Genomic DNA, 18,772 nt, shown 5'->3' with positions numbered 1-18,772 from the left:
CTCTTACCCTGCCCTGAACTGCATGCAGAATCACGCTAAATGAAGAGCGTCCTTAACAGGCTTGGAAGGCCTGGAAGCGCTCGGCGTGTTCCATGCTCCACACGCGGCATCTGCGCGCTCCCGAGCCAGCAAGCCGCGGGCAGGCTCAGTGTCAGACCGCCCTCTCACGGCAAGGGAGCGCGCCCGGCCCCACGGCCCGCCCGCCGCGGCCCCGGGCTGCGAGCAACGTGCCGGAGGTGGTCTCTTCTATTGAACATATGTAGGCATCAGCACATGCAGCAGTGACCTTCCAAATTTCAAGCTGGAAGCAGTTTTTACGCTCTGGCTTCTCTGCAAAAATGAAAAGAGCGTCGCTTCCTCATCGTCTGCACATCGCGCCGGAGTTTTGCTGTCTTTTGTCCTTGCACTCGGCAGAATTTGGCACTGGGACTGGATTCTCTATCCCTCCTTCTGTACTCTGGGGTCTTGTAAATTCTGGTCTCATTGAAGAGCTGCGATAAACGTCTTAATAGCCTCGTATCTGTAATTTGAATATCTATTTGAAATGGCCCTCTAGGGCACTGCAGCAGAGTAGTGCAGAGCAGTATCTTACCTGCTCTCATCTACTCTTTATCTCTTCCATTCCCACCTTATCCCAGTCATATCTGTCAGGGAGGACTAATACAGAATTAATTCTGTTAGTCTCAGACAAACTAAGAGAAAATAGCACTGCTGGACCGGTATAAAACATTGCAATTCAGAGCAGAATCTGTACCTTCAGCTGCATGTTAAAGAACATCATGACTCTCAGGCATTCCTGAAAAAAACTACACAAATCCAATCAGTTTTTCTCCATATTGGGATTTAAGTCCTAGAACACTGAATACATATCAGCATTGCTTTGAAACAGTAATAAATAGATATCTCCCAGTTGTTTTGTTTGTTGTATAGAACGCATATTACACAGAGGATAGAACATCACTCAGAGGATAAAGCATGTCACACAGAGGATTGGACAGTAGCTGCATCTGCAGCTTCAAGAGACAAACAGAAATACTCCCGATTTTTCATAAAGACACCAAGCAGTCAATGCTTTGGGGACAAAATGTAGTACAAAACCAGGTTCAGGACACCAGAATTGGTGCCTGAGGGAGGTAGGAATTATTATAATCATCTTCTCATACTATTATTTAATGTTCAATACCCGTTCTGAAATGCTGCACCACGCTTGAGTTGCTTGCCATTTTGAAGGTTCACACTTACAAAGAAACTAAACTGACAGCACCTAGCCCATAAATGAAGGCATGTCCTTATGAACCTGACTACAAAGTCAGACAATACTACAAGGGAAATCCATGTATTTCTATTTCTTTGCTGCAAAGCAGGATGGGCTGGCTACTATGCAGCCAGAATTCCAAAATACTTCCATCCCTGCTACATGTGGATGAGCATGGGAAAAAACCCCCAGGGTCGACAGCACTTAGAAGTATGATGATTTGGGTATTAATTTTACAATAAGAGGAATTTCTTTTGCATTTCCATTGCCATACTTCTTTGCTGCTGGATGACATTGTGTGTGTACCTAGGAGATGCTTTGGTTGCAGCTGAAATAAGGGAGGGAGGGAGGGAGGGAGGGAGGAAGGAAGGAAGGAAGGAAGGAAGGAAGGAAGGAAGGAAGGAAGGAAGGAAGGAAGGAAGGAAGGAAGGAAGGAAGGAAGGAAGGAAGGAAGGAAGGAAGGAAGGAAGGAAGGAAGGAAGGAAGGAAGGAAGGAAGGAAGGAAGGAAGGAAGGAAGGAAGGAAGGAGGTTTACCTTGTGCTGTCCCATCCAGTCCCATGAGGCATTTCATTGCCCTGATGATTTGCTCTGCTACGGCGGGACACATGGATGTGGCGTACACAGCGCTGTGAGAATGAGTTCGTAAAAAGTCCACAAGGTCCTTACACAAGCAAAACAAAGCATGAATGAGCTGTGAGCTGGCCAAACAGCAGATCTCCCTCTTAACCACTGCAGAAGTGGGAATGTGCAAAAGGAAGAGGACATTTCACCAGCTCCTGGATTGCTTTCTTGGCTGCCACTGTTGATACATGGCCTGAAGAAACATCAGGCAGGTGCAAATACTTTACCATATAAGTGGGGCAATTATAGCTGAAACAAAAGTCTGGAATAGGATAATGTTTACTTCTGTGCTAAGACGTATTATAAAGGAGCCAAAATAATTTCAAGACCAATGAACAGCTGCGCTTAAAATAATGCTGCTCAGTTCCTCTCTGGTAATGAAACAGGCTATATGACGTCAGTATAGGTCCTCTGCCACGTGACCTAGCCCAGGAAAAGCAACCTTAATGGGATCTATCTTTGTCTATAAGCACATAAATTTTCAATAGAAATTTTCAACCACTGTGGCAGGTACAGTCATGTTAGAGTTGGTATAATTGCTTTAATGTTTCCTGGTATAACTAAGAACACAATCTGTGCTCTTAGTAAAACCACTGATATACTGTAGGCATGTCTAAAGCACCAGTAACTCTCCTGAATCCAGGCATGCAGTAGGAATTCAGATCTTATTAAGATCATCATTGTTATAACAACTTATGTCCTCAGTGCAAAATATCAGAGTAACTGTTACCACACTAAAAGTTGAGTGCCTGTTAGTGAGGAAGGGATGAGGCCTGCTTGAAAAAAAAATCCAGTGAGAGTAACACAAATCACTACCAAAAATACTGTATGAGTCTACGCAGTAATCCCAGTGCTGGGGATAAAGATTTACCTAACCTTACACAGGTTATGCACGGCCATATTGCAATTGTATTCCTAAGGGTTTGGTCAAAAGCTAAGAAGGCCTCTGGGCTCCAGCTGATGCAGAATAAACAGTGCCACTGAGAGTGTTTGGCTGCAGAAAGGAATGTAAGTGGGTGAATGGGTGAGCAGCCTTCCAAGGCTGAGAAGCCTGAGGCAAAGCTTGGTGATACACACAGGCATGAAAAGAGCAACCTGTTTGCATCTAAAATAACTTCCAAGGATTAGAGGAGAAATTAAATCAAACTACTTTTCACAGGTCTAATCTTTCTATACTTTCTAGCTACATTAGGCACATTGTCTTTGGTAAGAAATAAATGTAGAGATACAAATTCAGGAAGCCAATGAAACAAAGAAAATTGATTCTTGATGTATTATGACACTTGGTTTTAAAATCTCCAGGGGCAAACCCAAAAAAGACAGTAAAAAATACACAGTTTATACTTTCTTATAGCCCTTTTATTCTACCGTAGGACTACCCTTATTAATGTTATCCTGACAACAACCATATGGGCTGTCTAAACAGGCTTCCCACTCATTCAGCAGACTGCTTAAAAAATACATTCAGCTGGGTATGAAAAGAGCAAATAATCAGCAACCATTTGATCTCTCTGTCAAGCAACAAAACCAATGACATTTCACAATGGTGCTGATTATGCTTTCTCTTCTACACCCTCAGTTAAAGCAAACTCAGCTCTACTTTTTGTTGACATCTGTTGTTGGCAAGAGACTGTTTTGTTAATGTACGTGGAGCAACTGAGGACACAGAATTTACTATTGCAAAAGGCCCCCAGTAACCTCTTTCTCCATTCTCCTAAAAAATGCAACTATGTCAATCCACAACTCTTTAGGAATTTTATTATCAGTGGATGAAACTGTGGTTTTAATCTCTCAATATTGTTCCACACACTGTTTACAAATGTGAAACAAAGTAATGAGCAATCCGCATGCAAATTAATGTAGGGAAGTATATTTAGCCAACCACAACATGTCCAAACGTTTCCAAGACAAACAAAAACCATCAGGGTGGCACAGAAATAACCCAACTCAAGCAAATTACATAATGTGAACATGAGACAAAAATAAGAAAGTCTGACTGTTTGATGTGCATTTGGGATCCAGGCAAAAATGATGCTAACTTTAGAATAGTGCTCATGTTAAGCTGTCTGTGAAAAAAACCCCTGAAATATATCATGTATAATATGAAAGCAGTTCCCACACCCTTGATGTGAAATTGTTTATGATTTCCTTTTACCTTTCTGCCAGCTATGTATCCTCCAGCTGCACCAAAGCTCTTTGTGAATGTTCCCATTAATACGTCAACATCATCGGGACTCATTCCGAAGTACTCCACAACTCCTCGGCCCGTCGCTCCCACTGCACCAATGCTGTGAGCTTCGTCCAAGTAGAGGTAGGCTCTGTATTTCTTCTTCAAGGAGACAATCTCTGGCAGGCGCACGATGGACCCTTCCATGCTGCACATGGAGAGAATCAGGGATGAACAACAAACCCTGTACTCCTTCTGATACTGGCAGAAAACACAGTCATGAATTGCCTTATTCCACCAAAGCCCCTCTGGAATCTCAATTTTTACTTACAAGCCAAAGAAAACTCGCAACCCTTTCCCGCTTGCAGGTGAGTATAAAACAGTTAAATAGTTTTGGAATTCAAACAATCAAAACCAGTCCAAAAGTCTTTGAATGTTTGTAAATTGTCAACATGTCAGAGGAGAGAAGGAAAGGTGAAAAGCAAGGGAGAGATACTTACCCAAAGCAGCGCATTACAGTTCACCTCTACAAAACAAACATTATAAAAAACTGCTATAGTTCAGTCTGGTCCTTGCTTACTTCATCGTCAGCTACTGTGGCAATATTTGGGCATAATAGCTCTAGAGCAAATTCATCTGGTGCAGAGGAGTTGGGTCCAACATACACTGGAGATGGGCCATGTGAAACCCACAGCTGGTGCCATAAACTCTAAGCAATCCCAGTCTTCACAGAATCAGGGATTAAAACAGGCAGCTGAAACCTAGTCTTGCCAATTTTTGCTCTCTATATGTACTTTTTAGGAAATGTAGCCTGCTACCTAGTAATCAAAAAAAAAAAAAAAAAGTTTCCATTCCTTTTCTTTTTTACTTTCTTACAGCCATGCAGAAAAATGAAATATTTTGAACTGGCACAGGTTACTCAGAGAAGCTGTGTCCCATACCTGGCAGTGTTCTAGGCCAGGTTGGATGGGGTTCTGAGCAACCAGGTTTAGTGGAAGATATCCCTGTCCATGGCAGGGGGAGTTGGAACAAGATGTGTTTTCAGGTCCCTTCCAACCCAAACCACTCCACGATTCTGTGATTAATGGCGTATTGAGATTTAGAGAAATGAGAAAAGATGATAAATCTTTTGCATTGTTGGCAGTCATGTCAGTAAATGAGAAGACACAGAGGAGATGTCCAGCAAAATGAAAGCCCAGGGAGATAAATAAGAAATGCTCTCTGATCCCATAAAGATGACATATCCACAGTATTGCTGTGAAGACTTGTGTCTTGAAAACCTTTGTGAGATGACTACAGCTATGCTTGGATATGCTCAGATGCACTCAGTATTTATTTCATAATGAGTTAAATGTGTTCTCTTCCACTAGCTGTAGTAAGCAGGTCTTTAAAAGCTAAAAACTTCCTATCAAACACAAAGTCAGCACGCCGTGTGCCAGGAAAACCAGGGCTCTTGTGGCTAAGGCCCACAGCAACGGTGTATCCACTTGCAAACTCAACAAGTTTCAGGTGAGCAGAAACACAGACTTTGGTCCCAAATATCAAGTACAAAAGAGCAGTGCAATCAATAGTGTCCTGGGAATTTTTAGATCTTGGACCAATGGCTTTCACAGGCTGCTTTGTTGCCACTCTACTTGTACTGTGCAGCTGGAAGTTTGGCACCACAAAAGGAGCATGGTGTGCTTTTAGCACTCAGGAAATTTCTGACAATTTTAGTCCTTCTTCATCCTTTGGTCTTCTGAGTAAGCTTGGAAACTGTTTGGTCTCCAGTTTTGAAGGAGACCTGCCCACAGGCAAGTCTCCATTAGTGTAACAGCACGGGGGAGTAGCTGTAGACAAGGGTTGCCTGTGCTGTTCATACTGGGAGGTTCAGAGAGCCTGGCTGTGTGTGCCTGGAGGCATATTTTTGGCTGTTGGTGACTGCTGGCAAACCTTGCCCTTCTGTCTTGCCCAGCCATAAAAGAGGCAGCTGTGGGACTGTATGTTGGCACCATGGTCCCTTGCAGCAAATAAGGGTGGGCTTGTACTGCAAGCTCCTGAGGACTGGGCTTTCTCACTTTTCCCAAATGGCACTTGGCAGCTGTGGGAGGAGCAACTTAAAACACCACAGCTATTTTCTTAGTGAATACAAGTCCTCACATAGCCCAGAGTCAAAGCATTAGTCAGCTAAAATGACACTGAGCCACTGGGTGTGCTTGGACATGCAGCATCCTACGTGCTGGGCTTGGCAGCTTTCAGCTGTGTCTGGTCGGTCTGCAGGAGAGCCAAGGAGCACCTCTGCAGAGGGAAGCACACTGCCATCCCATCCTCCACCTTCCAGTGATGCTTGGACACACCAGTTAGGCACAGAAGGACAAGAATAGTTTTTCCACATTTATATGGTCATCACTAGGCTTAGTGGCTCACAGAGATTCATGCAGGACAGACAGCATCTAACTTCAAAAGGACAGGAGTAAAAAATGGCAAATTAAAAATGCTGTGTATTTGTGTAATGGAAGGAAAGTTGTGCTGAATCCCAGAATACATGGAGCTGGTGCATGGCTGATGCAAGATTTAACCATTTAGAAGATTTAATGAAAACTTTTCTTACTCATATGAGTAGCAGATTTCTCTTGGAACTCTAAGCTGTTTAGAAAAACAAGGTACTTGTATTCAGTTTCAGTTTTGAGTTACTGCTCTTGAAAGATGCTGGCTGACAAAAATACAATACTTGACAGAGGTCCTAATGTGGCCTTGAAGTGTCCATGGAATAGATAAAGTGCTGCTGGAGTCGTGCACATATTCTGTGCTGCCATTCAAACAAGTCTCAGCCCTCCTGACGCAGAGATGAGAACTGTTTTGCTGCCTGCTGTGGTCTTGGTCTCTCTTTTGACCGTGGGAGATGGTTAGTGATAGGCACACCTAGAATTGCTTCAAGATAAAGCTCATTTCACATGATCCCTTGGGTAGCCCAAATAGAAAGCTTACTGAATCCTTCAGTAAATGTTGATGTCAAGTAGCTTAAACCAAAAAGCCAGAAATGAACTGTTCTGTCTCACTCTGGTTGTGCCACACAGCTTTGTGTACAAACAGCTATTGGGTTCAAACATATTGATCTGTTTCCAGATCTGCTCAAGCACACAGGGCATATAAAAAATGCCCAGGCACAGATGAACTCAAGCTGGCTCTGCCCACGTTCCCATTACGTGGTATGACATCCTGGCTTGTAGCACAAATTCTTAGCTTGGGGGCAGGGATGGAAAACTTCTAGATTGCAGCTGACCCTCATCTCCCCTGTCTGGTGGACAGGCACAAAAACTTAAGTTAGTACACACTCATTTTGAACATACTTCCAGATGTGAGGAGATAATCCCAAATTTTGGGAACACTCCAGTTTGATACTTGATTCAATCCCCATCAAACCACTGACATTCCTCCTGATGCAGCTGATGAATTGTGAACCCAGGTGCTTTGAGAGACAGGAGGTGTGTGCTCGTGATGGTCGCTTCACTTGGAACACAGACTCGCCCTTGACATGGTACTGATGGTTTTTTTGCCCAGTTTATTTTGAAACTTCTTGGGAAAAGAGGTTTCTACATTCTGCTACATTACCGCAGTTTCTATTTTTTTTCCATCAGGAAAACTAATTGACAAATATTCCACCTGTTATCTACTTTGTAACAGCATCACTCAGCATCTCTAAACATGCCCTGGAGTACCACTGTCTTTTCAACATTTGAAGAATTTATCTGTTCCCCTTTCAGGCTAGTTCGTAATTGGGAAAATCCCTCCCTTCCTGGCCTGCTACTCCCAAGACATATACATTCCACTTTAACAGTTACTTTAGGTACTGTTTTCTTACATAAACCTTGTACATTCATACAACAATCTCTGTTTTGTAGTTTAGAGCAATAAATTTAAGGATATCTTTCAACTCTGCCCTCAAATACAACTCCATTTCAACACTGAAATGATAGAAATGTTAACCTTTAATGCTGGTCCTTGGCCAAAGACATTAAATGTTACCTCATTCTTTTCTGGAAGTCCAGTCACTTAATCCCAGGAAATAAAAAATAACCCCAATAAATTTCCTACACTATTGGAACTTCTAATGCACATGAAAAGGCATTAGACAATATCTAAGTGATCAGAGCTATTTTCTTAGCTGGAAGGGAAAATACACAAATTAAATTAAAAGCAAGGAAAAAACAAATGAAAACCAATCTGTTTTGATCAGTTTCTGATGCCCCATAACTCCTGCCCTGGGCCTTGGCCTATCTGACTCCTAAGTAAATATGCATGGCAGAGAGCAGAAGCCTACCACAAACCATGTAAGAACACAGTAACTGATTAATCCTGAACTGGAAATGGTAGAAGCCAAGGAAAACATTAGCTGGAATTCAAATAATAAAAATATGATTTAGCAAGTCAGTTTAACTTGTGCCCTGGTCACTGCCAAAACTTGTTCATGCTTTTTGGAGTCAAGATTGATGGCTAGATGGCCTCCCTCAGTTTGGAACACAAATGGAATATATTTGCTCCTAAGCTGGTCCAAGTTAAGAACCAGCTTTCACTAGGAGTTACATTTAATTTTGATGTTTTTTTTCCTTTTTAAGATAATAGAGACATTAAAAGCAAACAACCATATACTTAATGCTATTTATTTGACATGTCACTTGAGTGCTCCCCAAGTCGAGGGGCTAATTCTGCTTTCAGTTGTAACCAAGCAAAATCTGTGGTTTATGGTATCAAACACAAGTCTGATTTCCAGAAATGCTCGTGTTGGCTAACAATGACCCTTTTCAAATTTTGCCAGCTGGTAAGTTTAGGCTTATGCACAGTGTAAACACTTTAAGATACTCCTAATGGAAACAGAAGGCAAATTTCTTTCCATACCATAAACTTCACCATACTAAGACTATGGTGTCCCATATAACAATATTTTTTTAAAGAAGCAAAGCTTAGTGTTTTCTTTTACATCTCTGGAAAAAGCATTTCTGTAAAAATTTGCCAAGCCAAACTTGCAAATCAAGACATTTTAACTTTGAGAATGGCTCTGACCAAGTTATTTAAATTCTATTTTTGCTCCCCCTGTAGCATAACTTACGGAAAAAAAAAAAAAAAAGCAGTATTAACTATTGTAAGAAGAATACATTAAATATACTCTAACTCCTCTTAAACCCTCTTGATGAATGCTAATTTGGCATTTGGCAAACCTTCAAGAAAACTAACACTAGCCAATATAGGGCTGGAAAATTTTAGTCTTTCAAAAATCCCAGGCCAAGAAAGGAAAGCACATACACACGAAAAGAGTAAGAGTATTTCTATTCTGTCCTTCTCCAGCTGTTTTTTTGCATATGAAAGGTTCTTAGCTACCAAGTGGCTCAGACTGCCCGGCCTGTGAGCCTGCTCCCGGCAGTGCCGCAGGGCTGCCTGGCTGCCGGGCTGGCAGAGGTGGCAGGGACACGGCGCGGTGGCACATGGTGGCATTCACCCTCAAGTCACAGCAGATTTGCTTTACAACCAAACCACGCTCTACAATTTCTGATCTGCTTAGACCATGAAAACAACTAACTAAGCAACCAGCCTAGCTACTGCTAGGGATAGTTTCCAACGAGAGACTATTAGAGAGCTCAGCTTTGTTTTTCTTTTACTTTATGCCTTTCAGAAGCATAGACACTCAGGACATGAGTGGTCTTAACATTATTTAGCCTTTATGGAGCTGAAGGAACTTTATGGTTCCTTTTAGTAGGTACTCTGAGGTTTAACATGCTTTTATTTTGCACTCCAACAGAAGGTTCTTTGAACTCTGGAAAATTAAATCTCGTTTGAGAATGAACTGCAAAACTAAAGGAAAAGAAAACTCTACACCAAATATAAATCTGGAAATACAGTTATAAGTTAATGTAGTTAAATAGCTGACAGTGGATTTGTCTCACTGCTTGGACTGATCTGTGTTACCAGCCTACCTTCTTGCTCCCTCGTGGTCAATATTCAGGGTAAAGGATTTAAAAGTGAACAAAGCTCAGCAGCTGGAGCCTTTTCTGTCAGCCATGTGACCAATGGGAACATTTGTCAGTAAAATGTTGGTGGTCCACTTAATTTCTGCATGATCAAAGTCCTTAAATCTGAGCTTTCTTTTAGTAGTACCAAGCGATGTTTATTTGTAGTTTTGCTCTGTTTATTCTGGTTGAAAGGACATGTTCAGCCTGCTTTGGATCAGCTGATCTGCTGCCAACCTGTTTCACCTCTGAATGACACGTGTTTAGATAAGGACCGATTTGATCTCTTTGCAGATGGAAAATGTTAGGCATAAAGAAAACCCTGATTATTCTGAAGTTGTGATGACATGAGATCATAAAAGATTTCTCACAAAAAAAGCTAATTGGCTAAGCCGTGTCAGTGTTTTGCAGTAAAATGGCATAAGTGACTACCCATCCAGACTGGCTGTATTTCAGCCACACGTGATACGATCCCTACACATAAAGTTTTAATGCCACTTTCATAAACCATGTCATGTCCTGTGGATGAGTGCTTCTGGTTCCCTTTTCCCTGGGGCAGGTCTCACTACTCCCCAAACTACCTTTCTCCTGCTCCCCCATCTCCTGTCATCACCCCAGTAGCCCTGCCTAGATCCCTGCAAACCCTCTTACTGTCCAAATCGTTGCTTCTTCAGCCCTTCCTGCCTTTCCCTTCTCCAGCTCCTGCCCATCAGTGCCTCCTCTTCCATGAGCCCCCTGGCTGCCTTCCCAATGACCTTCTCCAGACTGGACAAGTTGCCAGGGTGAAGCCCAGGATGGTGAGCCTGGCTGGTGCCACTGCTTTGCTGCTCAACTCCAGGGACTGTTCGCCTTTCTGCTTGGGTATAAGCTGCACCACAGGAGTGAACTGGAGTTACCTGGCTGAGATGCTCTGTAATTATATTGTATTATTCATGCTGGTATTATCAGATGGATTCTCAAAGGCGCTTCTCTCGTTCGAATTCCTCCAGGGACCAGGGCTACATTAAATACCACTCCATAATTCTTTGAAAGACAGTCTTTCAATTAGTTTCCTGTTAAAGTGTGAGTCTATTAGAGCTAGCACTAGTTATTAGAAAGGTGCTGATATCACTTAGCTCAAGTTTAGCTTGAGATTTAAGATTGCAACAGCAGGGCAAGAATTGGGCATGCAGACCTTAATTAATTCTGTGTAGCTGTCTTTTGATCTGCCCATGCATAACAAACAACTCCAGAAAGCTCAGCTTACTCACTTAGCAGAACTCCTCACCACCTATAGCTCCATGAACTCTATCACATCTGTCACAGCAAACATCACCTTATCTGTCTTGCTCTCACAGTACATCTCCCACTCCACTGTGATTTGCTAAATCAACATCCAGAACAATGTACAGGATCTAACTGGAGCTACAGGATCCAAGGTTCAGGCTGACATAATGGAAATCAACATATTTATGAGGTCACAGAATGTTACTGTAGCTTCCACTCTCATTAAGATTTCCCTCAGATACCTACAGTCAGAGTTTGCCCCACTCAATTCATCATTCTGTCCTCAGAAATGATAGACTACTCATCTTTCTACAACATAAACATACCTGTAAATGCCCTCCACGAGGATGATAATTTTTCTCCATGCTCTGTGAGTGCGAGGCTGTCCATATATTATTGCATCCTTCAGCAACTTCTCGAGGCTCTGCATATCTTTATTTAAAAATAAGAAAAAGGAGGAAGAAAAAACATTAACAAAGATCTTTCTCAAGAACTTCCAATTTTCTCCTGGGCACTATTTTTCCTATACAGAAAAAGACAACATTACAAAAAAATGTGTCCTAAAGATAATTTTCCTTTATTAGTAGGCAAAACCCAACAATTAATTTAATTGGCGTGAATGCAATGTAGTGACAAAAAGAGTTATAAAAAGCTTTGAGTAATGCACCTGCTCTTGGAAACTTTCAGAAATCCTTGGCATACATTTTTATTTAAAGGCAAAAGGGAATCACTTTGCATCAGTACTGAGGCTAATTGCCAGCAGTTCTGTGTAGGGGTTGCTGATACTCATAATTTATCAAGGCTTCAATAGTGAGTTTTGGTTGCTTTCCAATCACAGGCTCACGAACAACATGCATTTCTTTAGCAAAGGTTTTAACAAGGCTGCATGAAGCACATCAGGATGGCAGCAAGAGAAGCCTTGTCCTTCTCAAGAAGGAAAGCAAGTGGAAGGTTGCTGATGAAAAAGGAAGAGACAGGTAGATACAAGCACATGGCATGGATACACTGATTTGGGGCCTAAATGCTTGGTGCTTGTGGGACTTCTATATAGGGAGGCCTGGAACAAGGTTATGATCCTTAGCTGATTTCTTAAGTGTTGAGTGTGAGTCACCTAAAAAAATTCTTGAAAGAAAGCCATTGAAATTTTGAAAAACATGGAAAAAGTAAGAAAAAACACCACAGAAATCAGGGTCAGACCAAATGTGGCTCTTAATGCACCAGCATTCTGGTGTCTCCAATGAATGGACACTGTTCAAAATGAATTATTCTGGTACTTTTCAGGAATTTGGATTGGTATTTCAAAATGTTTTCCAAGAACATCCTACAGTCTCATAATATCCCAAGGAACACTACAGATCAGCTCAAACTGTGGGCTGAGAAAATCAATGGTATTTTTTCCCAACATAACCCCATTTGCTTCAGCAACACACCTTAACACAGTTGATATAACCTACTACAATAGCACAAAGTTAATGTGTAAAATAAATTGTCCCAAGCAAAGAAAATACATCTTAGAAATATTAGTATTGATCTCTAGTTTGGTTTCTGCCTGAGGGGAATGGGGCCATTTGCACATTAAGTGCCCATCGTGAGTAACCTGTGCCCTGAGAGGTGGCCAGGTTATGACCCAAACCCTTCCACATCCTGATGCCTCACCTCTCCCCAGCAGCATTCAGTGATATTGATGACAGGTGAAGTTCTCAGCAACAAAACTGCCGCTCTGCACCTGCCACACTGCCACAAGGACCGAGCAAGCCCTTGCTGTACTCTACAAAGCACAAAACAGGCATGAACAATACCAGTTGCCCCTTATTTCAGTGGTGCAATCGCCTGCACAGCTCAGTGAGCTCCGAGACGGAAATGCTGGTAGGAATGATGCAATGCAGACAGCACACTTTCCACTAGATGGCAACCAAGGAAACAAAAGTTTTTTGGTGCTTTATAAGAGAAAGTTATAACCAAGCTGAGCATTTTCATCTGCTCACGTTGTCTTTCGTTTCAAGAAGACAGTATTTAGAACTCCTCCTAAAGGGCTCCCTCAGGATGACAGAGAGCTCACAGTAAAATCTGGACACCCCCTTTTCTCCACCGAATTGTTCTCTATTGTTGTCACTGTGATCTAAATCCTTTTGGGACCTTTCAAACTCTCTTCTGAATCACACAGGGTTTTTCAATTCAGTGTTCTGTCTATGTGTCAGTCCAGATTGGCTCTTGACTTCAGGGAAGTCATTTTGCCTCTGAGCTAAAAGCATGGCTTGAAGATTCAGTTGTTTCAGCACACATTGACATGAAAAATAAAAGGAAAGAGGGGATGTAGTGAAATGTATAATTCTGTTTCAGAAAATACAAGGCTGTGAATAGCTTCTCTGTCCAAACTACTGTGGAACATGAGACCACAGATTGGGGAGAACCCCTCTGAGGGATGAGCTTCCCTGATTTTACACATAATATAGTCCTGCTGGAGTACAGGCTATGAACATGCCTGTTTGCAGGATCAGGGCTATTTCACTTTCTTTTCAATATCTCATTCCGAAAAACATATATGTGTGACCCTTTCTGAAGCCTGTAATATTCAACACATAATCTGTTCAGGTGCAAATGAATTTTACTGACCTATTAACTCTGTGCCTCATTTGGAAAGGGGAAATAGGCAGGAAGAAAAAATCTGTAACTTTAAATATTCCCCACAAAAGGCTGCTTCCATTCTTCAAAGTGATGACAAAGTGCTCTAGGCTTTTCAGAAAGTGGGGATATACTGAACAGCAGGAAAAACAACAGTGCAACCCCAGGTGACTTTCAGATATCAAATTATTTACCCATTAAATATAGTTAGATTGAGAGACATTAGGACATTAAGATGATGAGCTGCATGAGTCCATCTTGAATAACCAGTTATAGAGAAAATAACAGTCCTTCCTTGTTTGACCATCACCAGCCCAGGGTTTTCAGTGGCAATGGCCAACAACTGCTCACCAGCCCAGGAGCTGGTGTTAAGAATTTGACTTGATCAGTCTGTCAAAGCACAACCAAATCTGTCCATGTTTTGCTTTCCACCTTGTCCTTATAACATATTGTCCAGATATGGAGGGAAAAGTTTCCTAAGAGGGAACAGTGGCTCTATCAATGGGTTGGTGGACTTGCATAATCCTTGTTTGGGATTTTTCAGAGTTACTTCAAGAGAAAACAAACTGCCAGTGGGCTGGAGCGAGTCTGGACCTGGGCAGGCAGCGTGTCATGCTGCCTCCAGTGCAGGTGGGACACCAGGCTCCTGAAGGGAGCACAGCACGCTCAGGGAGACACGGCGTCTCCACCCCTCATCCTTACACTGCAATGCTGGGGATGTCATCACCATTCCTCTGCGTGGGCTGGCAGCTGAATCCTGTTTAATTAAAATAAACAGGCTGCTACTACTCTTGGCACATTCTTCTTTTGGCTTTGCGCTTGTAACTCTGATTTTCAGTTTCTCCTCTTTTGCACTCTCCTGCAAGTTCTTGAAGACCCTGTGGCTACACATGAAGATCTGTTTGGAACGTGGGAGTGGTGATCACTGCAGCCTCAGCGACAGTCTGAGACTGCCCTCCCTGCCCCTCAATAAATACCAATCTCTCTGAAAGGAAAGGGCACTGGCTCAAGAAAGCTCCCTGCTCACACTTGGCAGGTCAGATGTGGCTTTCTAAAAGCAGAGAGGGCAAACGCAGACACAGCGTGCAGGGAGCAGGACAGACCAGTCTCCTTGCCCTGGTGGCGTCTGTATGTGTCACAGGGAAATACACACCCAACTGCAGTCCACCTATCTGGGCAATAATCCTGTCTCTGATAGTGGCCAGAGGCTTCAAGGAGCACAAAACTCTAGTGGGTAATGTGCCTTTCATCCTGCTCTGTAATAGCTGTAACACTGCCCTCCCTTCTGAAATTTAAGGGCTATCTACACACTTGGAAAAAAAAAATATTAAGGAACCATCCTGTACTAAGCCACCACAAACTCTTTGGGTTTTGTAACCAAAGAGATCTCTTTCTCATTTTTACATGTTTATGTATCTCTTTCATTTCCCTCCTATTTTATTTGCTTGCTTGATTAGTTGCACTTAGTTTACCAATTTTCTTTTTCTTATTTCCTCTTCTTTCCTTCTTTTTAGCCAGAGAATATATTAGAGAATATATTTACACTGAAAAATGAAGGCCTTCTGCCACCGAGAAGTTCCTTCAGTATTAACTACAACTCCTCCAGGTAGCTGTGCTTTCTCTTTAAGGTGTCCTCATGGCACTTGTATCTGAACTCCAAAGCAGTAATTTGACTGAGTAGACTGAGAAATGCCAGAGTTGGATTAACATAAATTCACAGTTGTTGTCCAAGTTGGAAACTGTATTTTGTATGGAAACCTGGACAGCTCACACCTGCATCACACACTTGTCATCAACCACTCGATCTGTGAGAAACTAAAAAATCCCTTACTACTTTCACAACACTGAAAAGGGGCATAAGGGGGAGCTAGGAACATATTACCCTGATTCCCATTTCAGATGTGGAGTCAAGCACCAGATTAGAGGCTGGATTTTCACCAAGGTGCTTGGTTTGCAATTCCCTGCCTTCTTCATAGGATCCCTTGTTCTGATTGCTCAGTGAAATGCCCTTGCAATGAAGAGAACTGGAAATATTTTTCTCCCATGGCCTGATTTCTGTACCTTGTCACAACATTCCCACAGACAGTTCCTGCAATTGCAAATCTAAACCTGAAAATGGGACTGCAGTTGAGTTGCCTGATGCTGCAGGGGAAAAGTGCAGTAGAATTAGAAAGAATAAACAAATCCTAAGCCTTGTATGGTGCCTTCTTTTACAGGCTGATAAGAACAGAACTCATTTGGATATAGTTAGTCCATAACACCCTCATCTGTTCACTGAAGGCACACCTGCTACTGGTATAAGACCCAGAACTGCTGGGAGAGAAACCCCTTGATAAAATCACAGGCTGATTGATTAATGGTTAAATATTTGGTTTTGCTTTTCAGGTTTTATTGGAAGTATTTATTTATTTTTACTTACCCAGGTAAAGGTCAGAGGTCCTGAAAAAGGGCTGTAAATGTATGGTGTTCTTAAAAGATTGCCTTAGAAATTAAAAAAAAGCTAAAAACCAACAGGGGATAAGTCAATCTCTCCCTGAGCCAGGAAGTAAATCCTGAGTTTAGCCCCCATTTAGCTGAAGGACCCCCATGCCTGTCATTTGGGGAAGGTGGGAGAGACTCCCTGGAGCCCAAGGCTGGTGAAGGTAACACCAGACGCCTTCTGGCAAAAAACTAACCAAGGCCAGGCCACCACTGCCCCAGAGGTGGGGAGAGGTTTTAGCCTCCCACCTTCTCCCACTGCATACTGGCTGTTGGACTGTGCTGCTGCCTGCATTCCCAGTGCAGCAATGCAGCTCTTTCCCATCTTCCCAAAGAAATCACTGCCTGGGAAGTGGTAACCTGAGTGGTGTCCACACCACAGCAGGGGAGAAAAAAGGCAGGTGCTTTATGGGCAAGTTAGAATGATTTTAGTCCACTAAAACACATTTAGGACTGCTTAGACCCTTAAATAAAATTGAAAAAAAATTAAAATCCCCTAGGACTTCCTCAGAGCAGAGGCTCAAGGGAGCTGAATGTTGCTGCTTGTGTCCACAAAACCTCACAAATGCCTACCACAGAAAAACTCCCTGAAAGGCCAAAACCCCTGTGCCAACCCTGCTACCACCTTGGCAGGGTAAAGAGTAGAGACAGTAGTTTTTAGTTATGGGGCTAAGATGGAATATTCTCTTACATTTCTCTCACATGGATGATCTGTAGGTGTGTGCCTGTGCATTTCTCTCAGGCCTGTAAATTCCTGTCTGTTTACAAGGAAGGGATTGTTCACTGGCAGGCAGGATGCAGGGCACATTCCTCTGTCCAAATAAAAACAGACTTAGAGGTCCACAGCACATTTTTGTTCCATTATTCACCTTAAGGCTTGTAAACCTTCTCATACACCTGTGCAATGTTTTTGTCAAAAAGGAGAGATATCCGGATGCCTTTTATTTCATCTAGGAAAAGCATAGAGGTCTAAGAATTTTGTCTGTTCTAGAAAAACTACTCAAATTTTTTATGGAAAGTGTAATGTCTAAGAGAGCTACTCAGTTATGGAAATAGAACTTCATTAACTTTTGTAAGAATAAGAACTGCATTATACATAATTCAGGTAATACGTAGAGATTCCTTCTTGTCTTACAAATGAAATAATTCTCTATTAATAATAAAAGAGTAATTATTTACTTTTGAAAGATGAAAAATCAATCCAATATTACAGATTTTATGCTTTGAAATAAAGTGATACAGTTTTACAGAATTAGCTGTAGCACAGCCTTTGAAAGATGAAGGTGTTTCATAGCAAGTTTAAAATGGTAGATTTTACTCTCTTTTCTGTGAAATATTTTTATCATAGAACAAAGTTTTGTATAATTTTTCTCTGACAAATAGTTTTTCCATAAGAGAGAAGGGAAAGGAAAGAGGAGAGAGATTTATACGCTTGTTAGAACCTGATGGTGAAATTGATGCTTTTTAAACATCTTAAAGCTGTAACTTAAAGTGCAAAGTTTTCTGTTCATGCACAGAGCCAATACAGCACAAGGAGCCTTGCTTTCACATCAAGCAATGTGACACAGAGCATGGCTCAATTCCCCTATTCCTAAGCATGGCATTGACAGCACGAGCATACTCTGACAATTTGGGCATGCCTGTATACATCATATACCCACACATTAGCAAGAATGAATCTGGGAGCATAAGCAACACAGCTCTGATCTAACAAAACAAACATCTGTCTAACTGAAAAGAAACCTCCCAACCCAAGCTGGAAGTTTTGGTTACTTAATTAATACAGTTTTGGCCCTTAATTTATTTGCTGTACTGACTTGTTTACACTACTCCCTGACAGACCCAGAGAGAACAAGGCTGTCTGCTTCATTTTGGGTGAAACCATGCATCATACAAAGGCACTTCCTGCTGTATTATGCTTTCCACTGCTCTCTCTCCCAATACACATCCTATTTCCTCCAAAGCAAAAGGCACATACATACATCTCTGCATGTGTGATTTTAGATGTTAGTGATGTGTAACTCATGAGTATGATTAAGGAAACATTAAAAGACAGAACTTTCTAACCATAGAACTAACAAGCTGAGAGACTCACAGAGGGCTGAGAGAAAGCATGAGCATGTGAAGTTTCCTCACATGAAGTGTTCTCTAAATGTAGCTTAGGCTCAAAACTACAAAATTGTGACAACAGAAGCTGTCACTCAATTCCAAACAGTATTTGCAAAATTTTCCACAGTTTTATTTTGGAAATAAGTTAAGGCAATGTCTCAGCAATGGCATACGAGACTGTCTTTGGCAAATAAGATCTCTAATCTAGAAACCAATGAGTTTTTCCAAAGCTTTTCCACTTGAATGGGCTTCCCCTGAGGTTTGCCAAGATT

General features: G+C 41.9%; 1 protein-coding gene across 2 annotated transcripts in view; it reads right to left on the bottom strand.

Annotated features, from left to right (window-relative positions):
- Positions 1-18,772, bottom strand: part of SPTLC3 (serine palmitoyltransferase long chain base subunit 3) — an 80,069-nt gene that overhangs the window by 13,703 nt on the left and 47,594 nt on the right. For both annotated transcript variants that reach the window (XM_069008998.1, XM_069008999.1), the window contains exons 7-9: positions 11,618-11,723; positions 4,033-4,252; positions 1,791-1,917 (exon numbers count right to left, since the gene is read on the bottom strand). In XM_069008998.1, coding sequence (XP_068865099.1) covers positions 1,791-1,917; positions 4,033-4,252; positions 11,618-11,723 — 453 coding nt within the window. The remainder of the gene's footprint in view (positions 1-1,790; positions 1,918-4,032; positions 4,253-11,617; positions 11,724-18,772) is intronic.

Source organism: Aphelocoma coerulescens, chromosome 3 (assembly GCF_041296385.1).
Source record: "Aphelocoma coerulescens isolate FSJ_1873_10779 chromosome 3, UR_Acoe_1.0, whole genome shotgun sequence".
In the NCBI taxonomy this organism is placed as follows: Eukaryota; Metazoa; Chordata; class Aves; order Passeriformes; family Corvidae; genus Aphelocoma; species Aphelocoma coerulescens.
Note: the sequence above shows the minus strand (reverse complement) of the source record. Positions and strands in the feature narration are given on the sequence as shown.